This window comes from Mobula birostris, chromosome 4 (assembly GCF_030028105.1).
Source record: "Mobula birostris isolate sMobBir1 chromosome 4, sMobBir1.hap1, whole genome shotgun sequence".
In the NCBI taxonomy this organism is placed as follows: domain Eukaryota; kingdom Metazoa; phylum Chordata; class Chondrichthyes; order Myliobatiformes; family Myliobatidae; genus Mobula; species Mobula birostris.
This window is the reverse complement of record NC_092373.1, coordinates 200,092,538-200,104,670: the sequence shown is the minus strand read 5'-3', so window position 1 is coordinate 200,104,670 and position 12,133 is coordinate 200,092,538. Positions and strand designations below refer to the sequence as shown.

General features: G+C 46.6%; 1 protein-coding gene across 1 annotated transcript in view; it reads right to left on the bottom strand.

Annotated features, from left to right (window-relative positions):
• The window catches only part of npm1b (nucleophosmin 1b), a 114,330-nt gene extending 103,397 nt beyond the window's left edge, over positions 1 to 10,933 (bottom strand). Inside the window, exons 1-2 of the mRNA XM_072256760.1 lie at positions 10,846 to 10,933; positions 9,357 to 9,439 (exon numbers count right to left, since the gene is read on the bottom strand). Of these exons, the coding sequence (XP_072112861.1) occupies positions 9,357 to 9,439; positions 10,846 to 10,903 (141 nt within the window). The 5' untranslated portion in view covers positions 10,904 to 10,933. The remainder of the gene's footprint in view (positions 1 to 9,356; positions 9,440 to 10,845) is intronic.
• Between the last annotated feature and the right edge of the window lie 1,200 nt (positions 10,934 to 12,133).

Here is a 12,133-nt window from a genome sequence, read left to right as displayed (position 1 = left end):
CAGCAGCTAGAGAATCGGAAATGAATGCCAATGAATTGACCCACTTGACCCGAAACAGGAGTGTGTGGGCCATGGCAGTCAAAGCTCAAACTGGGCATGGCACCTGATGATGATGATGAGCCCTACTATTAACCGAGGGGGGTCTGTGGTTCCAACGTTGGGAAACCCTGCTATAAGGAGTTTGTATGTTCTTCCCATGACCACATGGGTTTCCTCCAGTCCTTCATACTTCCCACCTTTAAAGACGTACAGGTTAATAAGTTAATTGATCACGCGAGTGTAATTTGGCTTATTGTGGTGGAAGGTCCAGTTACTGTGCTTATCTCTACTTTGAGATACACTGATGATGGTGTGTTAGACTGAGTCTTCGCAGGTTGGGGTGGTGCAGTGGCCCCCACCCTCCAGGCCACCAACCGATACCAATCCGCGAAGCATGCAGGGGTACAGTGGTAGCTGGGAGGCACACAGCACATCTTTAAGAAAAAAGCCAAAACAAACATGCTAATTAACTAGGTGCCACCCGACAATTACGTGTCCGGCAGCACCTAATTAATTAGCATGCTTATTTCAGCTTTTTTCTTAAAGATGTGCTGTGTGCCTCCCGGCTACTGCTGCATTCTCTGCGGATCGGTATCTGTCCGTGGCCTGGGGGTTGGGGTGGTGGGACACTGGGGTGTCATCTCGTCATCGTCTGTTTCCATTAGGGCAGGTAGGTCATCTTCTATCTCTGCCCACCCCGATGTCGAAGGTCGAGGTTCGTCGTCTGCTGTGGCTGATGTGGAAGGCTTGCTTGACTGCTGAGCCTCGCGCATTTTTCTATCACACAGTTCTTTGTAAGGACTCAAACCATCTTGCAAATATCCCCTAAACCCATGTACCCTTTCAAAATTAAAGTCGTACTTTATCATTGCAGCGAAAATCTCATCGCAGTTGCTTCACGTTCAGTTCGCTACTGCATTCGGTTTCGATTGTTATCCTTTTTTCTTCCAATTACATCAGCTCTTCATCTATCAGATCTTGGTCATGGGATGCCAAAACCTCTTCAACATCATCTTCGTCAGCTTCCACAAGCCAAACTCACTTTGTCCTTGCTTCATTCACCAGGATCGAAACGCTTCATTATGTCTAGTTTTATGCTAAGTATAACACCCTTACAAGCTCTTTTAGGCTCTTCCGATACCATAGAACTCATCTTGCAAACGGCTGCTCACAGGAAAGCAATGCCAGCGAGAATACCATTCCAAATCTGGGGGAGAGCGGCTGCTTGGGGCGCGCGCTGCCTCTTATCACACGCTGATTTTCCCCGCGCGCTGCTTTTTTTTGTAACAGTGAAAACACCTTCTGTTAGCGGAAACAGGGTACTAATGTAGGTCTTTTGTAACAGTGAGGTTTCATAAAGCAAACGTTCAAAAAGCAGGGGGCACCTCTACGTGTATTGTGGATTTAACTTACACTCCTAAAGGCTGTGAATACCAACCCAGACAAGCAGGCGTCTGGAGGAAAGGATGAAGTCAGAAGGTGTGATGTTTTGTATGTAGCTTCAAAAGAAAGCATTGTCTATAACTTTGTAAATAAGAATTACCCTTTGTGTTTAGCATATAAATATCGAGCCCACATTGGACTAGCAGACCTTTCCAATGAAAGCATCTCCGTCCATATGATGCCTGCTGTACCTTGTTGTGTTGAATAAAGAAGCTGTGTTGTATCTACCAGTAACACTGTCTCTCCAGTGATTTCATCCACGCCACAAGTACATACCAACACACATCAAAGTTGCTGGTGAACGCAGCAGGCCAGGCAGCATCTCTAGGAAGAGGTACAGTCGACGTTTCGGGCAGAGACCCTTCGTCAGGACTAACTGAAGGAAGAGCTAGTAAGAGATTTGAAAGTGGGAGGGGGAGGGGGAGATCCAAAATGATAGGAGAAGACAGGAGGGGGAGGGATGGAGCTAAGAGCTGGACAGATGATTGGCAAAAGGGATATGAGAGGATCATGGGACAGGAGGCCCAGGGAGAAGGAAAGGAGGGAGGGGAAAAAAAAACCCAGAAGATGGGCAAGGGGTATAGTCAGAGGGGCAGGGAGAAAAAGGAGAGAGAGAAAAAGAATGTGTGTATATAACTAAATAACGAATGGGGTACGAGGGGGAGTTGGGGCATTAGCAGAAGTTAGAGAAGTCGATGTTCATGCCATCAGGTTGGAGGCTACCCAGACGGAATATAAGGTGTTGTTCTTCCAACCTGAGTGTGGCTTCATCTTTACAGTAGAGGAGGCCGTGGATAGACATATCAGAATGGGAATGGGACGTGGAATTAAAATGTGTGGCCACTGGGAGATCCTGCTTTCTCTGGCGGACATTTCAGATTAAAATAGTGTAAAAATAGATGTAATGTATATTATATAAAAACGGTGAGTAGTGTTCATGGGTTCAATGTCCTTTTAGGAATCAGATGGCAGAAGGGAAGAAGCTGTTTCTGAGTTGCTGAGTATGTGCCTTCATGCTTCTCTACCTCCTTCCTCATGGTAACAATGAGAAGAGGGCATGTCCTTGGTGATGGGGGTCCTTAATAATGGATGTAGTCTTTTGTGGAGCTGCTCCGTGAAGTTGCCTTGGACCCAAGATGGAGCTGACTATTCTTACAATTTTCTGTAGCTTCTTTCGATCCTATAGAGTAGCTCCCCCATACCAGACAGTGATGAAGCCTGTCAGAATGCTCTTTACGGAAGATCTATAGAAGTTTTAGTGTTTTAAGTGACAAACCAAATCTTTTCAAGCTCCTAATGAAATTTGTAGCTGTATTGATATGTTGGGTCCAGGTTAGCCCTTCACAGATATTGACACCCAGGAACTTAACATTGCTGACTCTCGCCACTTCCGATCCCTCTACGAGGAATGTGTGTGTTCTCTCATCTTACCCTTTCTGAAGTCCACAGTCAGCTCTTTGGTCTTGCTGACATTGAGTACAAGGTTGTTGCTGCAACACCACTCAACTAGCTGATACATCTAGCTCCTGCATGCCCTCTCACCTCCAACTGAGATTCGACCAACAATAGTTTTATCATCAGCAAATTTATAGATGGTATTTGTGCTATATCTAGCTACAGTTAAGGATAGATAGGGAGTAGAGAAGTGGGCAAAGCACACATCCGAGGTGTGCCAGTGTTGATCACTGCAGTTGTGAGATATTATCACCAATCTGCACAGATTGTGGTCTTCAGGTTAGGAAGTCAAAGACCCAATTGCAGAGGGAGCTACAGAGGCCCAAGTTCTGTAGCTTATCGATCAGGACTGTGGGAATGATGGTGTTAAACTCTGAGCTATGGTCAATGAACATCATTCTGACCTAGGTGTTTGTATTGTCCGTGATCCAAGGCCATTTGAAGAGCCATTGAGATTGTGTCTGCCATAGACCTATTGTGGTGATAAGCAAATTGCAATGGGTCCAGGTCCTTGCTGAGCAGTTCACTCTAGCTCTGACCAACCCCTTCAAAGCATTTCATCACCATAAATATGAATGCTACTGGTCGATTGTCATAAAGGCAGCTCACACTACTCTTCTTAGGCATTGGTATAATTGTTGCCTTTTTGAAGCAGGTGAGAACTTCCAACCGTAGCGATGAGAGATTGAAAATGTTCTTGCATACTCCCGCCAGTTGGTTGGCACAAGTTTACAGAGCCTTTAACAGGTACCCCTTCAGGGCCTGCCGCCTTGCAAGGGTTCATTCTCCTTAAAGACAGCCTGACATCAGCCTCTGAGACAGAGACCACAGGGTCACTGGGTACAGCAGGGATCCGCACAGCTGTAGTTATGCTCTCCCTTTCAAAGCGGGCATAGAAGGCGTTGAGCTCAACTGGTAGTGAAGTATCACTGCCATTCATGCTATTGGGTTTTGCTTTGTAGGAAGTAATGTCCTGCAAACTCTGCCGGAGTTGACAAGCATCTGATGTTGCCTCCAACCTCGCTCAGAATTCTTTCTTCACTCTTGAAATAACCCTTCACAAGTCAAACACATCAAAGTTGCTGGTGAACGCAGCAGGCCAGGCAGCATCTGTAGGAAGAGGTGCAGTCGACGTTTCAGGCCGAGACCCTTCGTCAGGACTAACTGAAGGAAGAGTAAGGGATTTGAAAGTTGGAAGGGGAGGGGGAGATCCAAAATGATAGGAGAAGACAGGAGGGGGAGGGATGGAGCCAATAGCTGGACAGGTGATAGGCAAAAGGGGATACGAGAGGATCATGGGACAGGAGGTCCGGGAAGAAAGACAAGTGGGGGGGGACCCAAAGGATGGGCAAGAGGTATATTCAGAGGGACAGAGGGAGAAAAAGGAGAGTGAGAGAAAGAATGTGTGCATAAAAATAAGTAACAGATGGGGTACGGGGGGAGGTGGGGCCTTAGCGGAAGTTAGAGAAGTCGATGTTCATGCCATCAGGTTGGAGGCTACCCAGACGGAATATAAGGTGTTGTTCCTCCAACCTGAGTGTGGCTTCATCTTTACAGTAGAGGAGGCTGTGGATAGACATGTCAGAATGGGAACGGGATGTGGAATTAAAATGTGTGGCCACTGGGAGATCCTGCTTTCTCTGGCGGACAGAGCATAGATGTTCAGCAAAGCGGTCTCCCAGTCTGCGTCGGGTCTCGCCAATATATAAAAGGCCACATCGGGAGTACCGGACGCAGTATATCACCCCAGTCGACTCACAGGTGAAGTGTTGCCTCACCTGGAAGGACTGTTTGGGGCCCTGAATGGTGGTAAGGGAGGAAGTGTAAGGGCATGTGTAGCACTTGTTCCGCTTACACGGATAAGTGCCAGGAGGGAGGTCAGTGGGGAGGGATGGGGGGGACGAATGGACAAGGGAGTTGCGTAGGGAGCGGTCCCTGCCGAATGCGGGGGGGGAGGAACATCGACTTCTCTAACTTCCGCTAAGGCCCCTCCTCCCCCTCGTACCCCATCTGTTACTTATTTTTATGCACACATTCTTTCTCTCACTCTCCTTTTTCTCCCTCTGAATATACCTCTTGCCCATCCTCTGGGTCCCCTCCCCCCCCCCCGTCTTTCTTCCCAGACCTCCTGTCCCATGATCCTCTCGTATCCCCTTTTGCCTATCACCTGTCCAGCTCTTGGCTCTATCCCTCCCCCTCCTGTCTTCCCCTATCATTTTGGATCTCCCCCTCCCCCTCCCCCTCCAACTTTCAAATCCCTTACTCACTCTTCCTTCAGTTAGTCCTGACGAAGGGTCTCGGCCTGAAACGTCGACTGCACCTCTTCCTAGAGATGCTGCCTGGCCTGCTGCGTTCACCAGCAACTTTGATGTGTGTTGCTTGAACTTCCAGCATCTGCAGAATTCCTGTTGTTCTTCACAAGTCAAACCTGGCTTTCTTGTACAGACCTGGGTCACCAGACTTAATTGCTACAGATCTAGCCCTCAACACATGACGAACCTCCTGATTCATCCATGTCTTTTGGTTTGGGAACATACAGTAAGTTTTCATAGGCATACATGAATATTATTTAAGGCAGAGGTTGACAGGTTCATGATTAATCAGGGCATCAAAAGGTTACGGAGAGAAGGCAGGAGAACAGGCTTAAGATAGATAATAAATCACTCATAATGGAATAGCAGAGCAGACTTGACAGGCCAAATGGCCCAATTCTGTTCCTTATATCTTATGGTCTAATTTGCAGTTTTTTAAAATTATCTTACAGGTGTCCCCCACTTTTCGAACATTTGCTTTATGACACCTCGCTGTTACGAAAGACCTACATTAGTTACCTGTTTTTGCTAACAGAAGGTGTTTTCACTGTTATGAAAAAAGGCAGCGCGTGCCCCAAGCAGCCAAGCCCCTCCCCGGAACTGCATTCTAGCCGGCATTGCTTGAACACGTGCCTGTGAGCATCTGCATCTGTGCTCTATGTCGATTTATTTTGAGCATCTGTTAGCAAGATGAGTTCTAAGGTATTGGAAAAGCCCAAAAGAGCTCATAAGGGTGTTACACTTAGCGTAAAACTAGACATAATTAAGCGTTTCAATCGTGGTGAAGGAAGTAAGGACAAAGTCAGTTTGGCTTGTGGAAGTTGACGAAGATGTTGAAGAGGTTTTGGCATCCCATAACCAAGAACTGATAGATGAAGAGCTGATGCAATTGGAAGAGGAAAGGATAACAATCAAAACCGAATGCAGTAGCAAACGGACTGAAAGTGAAGTCATCCAGGAACTGAACGTGAAGCAACTGCATGAGATTTTCGCTGCAATTGACAACAATGATTGCAGAAAAGTACAACTTTAATTTTGAAAGAGTACGTAGGTTTAGGGCATATTTGCAGGATGGTTTGAGTGCTTACAAAGAACTGTATGACAGAAAAATGCGCGAGGTTAAGCAGTCAAATATACTGTCGTTTTTCAAGCCTTCCACATCAGACAACGAACCTCAACCTTTGACATCGAGGCAGGCTAACATAGAAGATAATGACCTGCCTGCCCTGATGGAAACAGATGACGATGAGATGACACCCCAGTGTCCCACCACCCCAACCTCCGACGACTCAGCCTAACACACCGTCATGTGTGCTCGCTGTCTTCCCGATTCCGGTATGTGATACCACACTGTATATACATTATTTCTACTTTATATAGGCTGTGCATTTTTATGTGTTATTTGGTATGATTTGGCAGCTTCATAGCTTATAGGTTACTGGAGAGAGTGTTTCTGCCAAGAGCGCTTGTGTGAGATTTTCACTACGATGGACAATGCAATGATTACAGAAAAGAATTTCTACTTTATATAGGCTGTGTATTTATTACACAATTCCTGCTTTTACTATATGTTACTGTTATTTTAAATTTTGTGTGTTATTTGGCATGATTTGGTAGGTTATTTTTTGGGTCTGCAAATGCTCACAAATTTTTCCCATATAAATAAATGGTAATTGTTTCTTCACTTTATGACATTCCGGCTTATGAACTGTTTCATAGGAACGCTCTACCTTCGGATGGCAGGGGAAACCTGTATATTGCAATGTACAGCTGTGGCAAAACAACAAATTCCATGACAGATACTAGTGATATTAAACCTCATTCTGATTCTAAAAACATTTCCCAGTGAAGCATGCAGATAAACAAGCACCATTTTGGAGGCCCAAAGAGCAAAGGAAGAATGAGCAACAGGTCAGTCTCAGCAACACTTTCACTGGACCAACATTATGCCAAATTACAGCAGAATGAAAGCACCCATAGCAGATTCATACTGAAATCCCACAACTTTTGCCCATTTCTGGGGATGAAATGGAGACTTTGAACTACATTCACTGACAAGGGAGGATTGAAAGACTGACAGTTAATGAGTCTGCATGGGTCCCATCAGTAAGAAGATACAAAATCCTGATAGCATGTATCATAAGTTTATAAGACTGTACAATAAATTGGCTCTTGACTCAGTCTACCTCATTGAGACCTTGTACCATACTGTCTATCTGCCCTGCACTCTAACTGTAATACTTTATTCTGCCCTGGTTTTTCCTGATATGACCTCAATGCACTGTTGTAATGAATTGATTTACACTCAGTGACCACTTTATTAGATACCTCCTGTAGCTAATAAAGTAGCCACTTCAGGAAGGGCAAGACATGGGAACACATACCAATCCTCAGGGGGGTCAGAAGTGGAGTGTCAAGATCTCTTAGTATCTAACCTGGTCCCAACATATCGAGCAACACACATCAAAGTTGCTGGTGAACGCAGCAGGCCAGGCAGCATCTCTAGGAAGAGGTGCAGTCGACGTTTCAGGCCGAGACCCTTCGTCAGGACTAACTGAAGGCACTCTTCCTTCAGTTAGTCCTGACGAAGGGTCTCGGCCTGAAACGTCGACTGCACCTCTTCCTAGAGATGCTGCCTGGCCTGCTGCGTTCACCAGCAACTTTGATGTGTGTTGCTTGAATTTCCAGCATCTGCAGAATTCCTATTGTTTGCGTTCCCAACATATCGATGTAGTTATAGAGAAGGCAAGACAGCGGCTATACTTTATTAGGAGTTTGAAGAGATTTGGCACGTCAACGAATAAACTCAAAAACTTCTATAGCTGTACCATGGGTAACATTCTGACAGGCTGCATCACTATCTGGTATGGGAGGCTACTGTACAGGACCGAAAGAAACAGAAGGTTGTAAATCTAGTCAGCTCCATCTTGGGTACTAGCCTACAAAGTACCCAGGACATTTTTAGGGAGCGGTGTCTCAGAAAGGCAGCGTCCATTATTAAGGACCTCCAGCACCCAGTGCATTCCCTTTTCTCACTGTTCCTATCAGGTAGGAGGTACAGAAGCCTGAAGGCACACACTCAGCAATTCAGGAACAGCTACTTCCCCTCTGACATCTGATTCCTAAATGGACAGTGAATCTTTGGACACCACCCCACCTTTAAAAAAAAAACAGCATTTCTGTTTTTGCAAGTTTTTGAAAAATCAATTCAATATACGTAATTGATTTACTTGTTTATTTATTATTATTTCTTATTTTATTTTTTCCCTCTGCTAGATTATGTATTGCATTGAACTGCTGCTGCTAAGTTAACAAATTTCATGTCACATGCCGGTGATAATAAACCTGACTCTGATAGTCCTGACGAAGGGTCTCGGCCTGAAACGTCGACTGCACCTCTTCCTAGAGATGCTGCCTGGCCTGTTGCGTTCACCAGCAACTTTTATGTGTGTCGCTTGAATTTCCAGCATCTGCAGAATTCCTCGTGTTTCTGATTCACTAAGTTTGTGGTCTTCCGCTGCAGTAGCACGTCCACCTCAAGATTCAATGCGTTGTGCTCTTTTGCACAGCACCATTGTAACGTGTTTATTTGAGTTACTGTCACCTTCCTGTCAGCTTGAACCAGTCTAGCCATTCTCCTCTGACCTCTCTCATTAACAAGGCATTTTCACCCAGTGAGCTGCCACTCACTGTATGTCTTTCTGGTTTTCGCACCATTCTCTGTAAACTTTAGAGAATGTTGTGCGTGAAAATCCCAGGAGATCAGCAGTCTCTGAGATACTCAAACCATCCCACCTGGCACCAACAATTATTCCACAGTCAAAGTTACTGAGATCACATTTCTTCGCCATTCTGATGTTTGGTCCAAACAACTAAACCTTTGACCATGCTGAAACATGCAGTCCTGCATGCTTTCGTGCACTGAGCTGCTGCCATGTGATTGGCTGATTAGATATTTGCTTAACGAAGGGAACAGGTGTACCTAATAAAGTGGCCTCTGAATGAATATGAACGGTACACAAAACAAGTTTTTTCCACTGCACTTTGTGACAATAATAAACAAATTTACCAAAATACAAGTACTTTCCAATTATGCACTGCACTCACCGTCTTCAGAACAAGTTGATGTGCCATAGGATCATCTTGCACCTTGAACTTGTATTCTTTCTTTGATCCCTCCAGGACACAACCTGAACAACCAAATAAACACTATAAATATAACCAGCAATGCCTGCAAAGAACTCCACCATGGACGGTCTCAAGTCCATTGCGAAAGCAGGGTTGGGCACGGGGCTAGCAATCCCATCCATAAAAACCCAGACGTACAGAAGCTCCAAAGGTCTCATCTCTGGGAGAGGAAGGATTTTCAAAAATGGGCTACACATGGGGTAAACTCAAAAGATGGGCCTAGGTCCTTCATTCAGATGGTGGTGAGAGTGTGGAATGAGATGCCAGTGGAAGTGGTGGATGTGGGTTTGATTTCAGCATTTAAGAGAAATATGGATAAGTACATGAATGAGAGGGGTATGTTGGTATATGCTCCAGATGTAGTTCGATAGGACTAGACAAAATAGCTCAGCATGAACTAGATGGGCCAAAGGCCCTGCCTCTATCCCTCAGTGTTCTGTGACTACAACATTACCTCACAGCCTTTGAACTCAATCCCTCGAGTAATGAAGGTCAAAACACAATACAACTTAACCATTTACAGGATAGAAGGAATCAAATAAAGTTGGAGAGAGATTGTTTAGGCTCAAGTGCACACCTCTGCGTAGTCTCCAGCCCCAACTTCTGGTAATTCCCTCCCCCTGCCTTTCCCCATCTCAGTTTCACTCTGCCCCCTCCCACAGCTGCCTATCACCTCCCTCACAGTTCTGCCTTCTACTACCCTATTCTTTCTTCACCTTTCCTGCCTATCCCCTCCCCCACCACTTTATCTTTCCCTTTACTGGTTTTTCACCTGGAACCTACCAGCCTTCTCCTTCCCACCCTCCCCCACCTTCTTTACAGGGCCCCTGCCCCCTCCCTCTTCAGTCCTGACGAAGGGTCTCGGCCCGAAACGTTGACTGTCTGCTCCCACGGATGCTGCCCGACCTGCTGAGTTCCTCCAGCGAGTTGTGCGTGTTGCTTTGACCCCAGCATCTGCAGAGTATTTTGTGTTTACCTCAATCAGACATTCAGAGACCTCATGATCTTTACGAACTACTTGCTGGGCTCAAGATTAGTTCTAAATCCCTTATTCTGACCAGTTGGGGCCAAAGAGCCACCATCAGCGCTGTTTTATATTTCTAATCCAACGGGGTATTTATTGTGTTCCAGAAGTGATTCCAACTATGAGCACTGGGTCTGGGGAAGGACCAGTAGTGAGGGTGGAACGGTCGCGGTGGGGAAGGACCCCCGTTTGCTCGGGGGAGGGTGTTCGCGGTGGGGAAGGACTCCCTTAAGGAGGGCCGGCGGTCGTGGTGGGAAGGATCGGCTAAGTCAAAGTGGTTGTGGTGGGAAAGACCGGGGTGCAATTGTGGCCTTCCGGTCAGCCATTGTCGTTGTCCGCAGTAGACTAGCCCCTGAGCCCGATCTCCCACCGCCGCCTACCTACCGAACAGCCGCACGCTGGGGTTGAGCGAAACCCCCGACCGCTCTCTGCGCTCCTCCATCGCAACTCCTCCACTCACTCAATGCGCAACCGCCGCTCGCTCCAGCCAATCGGAAAATGCCCTCTAGCCTCTGGGCCGTTAGCCAATCACTACTCCAGGCAGCGGCCCATTTACACCAATCACTGGTGTGTAAAATTGAAGCCCGTTATCCAATCCTGACAAGGGCTCGCATTCACTCCGATTGACTCTCCTACGGACCAATAGACATTCGGTGCATCGGCCGACTCGGACATGAAGTCCAATCATTATGCAATATTCCACATCAATCAACCGAAAGGCGGGGGGTGTCCGGACGTTGATTGACAGCTTGCTCCCTCACACCCACCGGCCTGTTGCTGAATCTGGCAAATGCCTACCGAAAGGGACAATGCACTTATTCTTGTCACTTCTCAAAGTTTTTCCAAATGCTTTTCCACTGCACAAATCTCGGCTCCATCTTGTGTTTATTTCATAAGGTTATGGCCTAGGAAGTGCAAGCAAAGTGAATCTGAGGATTTTTGAGTGTCGATGCTATATGGAACTCAGTGCCTGAGTGGGGGTAGAGGAAGAGACTCACGCTTGAAAATTATGTAGAACAGCACGTGAATTGCCAAGGCCAATGTTTCTCTCCCGCTAACTTGCTTCATCTGCCCATCACCCTACACAGCCCCTTGGTCTACAGCCATCTCCCCTCCCCAGTAACACACATAGAAGTTGCTGGTGACCCAGCATCTCTAGGAAGAGGTACAGTCGACGTTTCGGGCCGAGACCCTTTGTTAGGACTAATTGAAAGAAGAGCTAGTAAGAGATTTGGAAGTGGGAGGGGGAGGGGGAGATCCAAAATGATAGGAGAAGACAGGAGGGGGAGGGATGGAGCCAAGAGCTGGACAAAAGGGATTGGTAAAAGGGATATGAGAGGATCCTGGGACAGGAGGCCCAGGGAGAAGGAAAAGGTTGGGGGGGGGGAACCCAGAGGATGGGCAAGGGGTATAGTCAGAGGGACAGGGAGAAGAAGGAGAGAGAGAGAAAGAATGTGTGTATATAATAAATAACGGATGGGGTATGAGAGGGAGGTGGGGCATTAGCGGAAGTTTGAGAAGTCAGTCTTCATGCCATCCCCAGTCCAGGGTTTCAGCCTGAAACATTGATGGTTCCTTCCCCCACCTCCTCTACTGCCAACTGGCACTTTCCAGGCTACAATAGTACATGCTAAAGACTGATTTATACTTATGCGTCAACTCGACGCCGTAG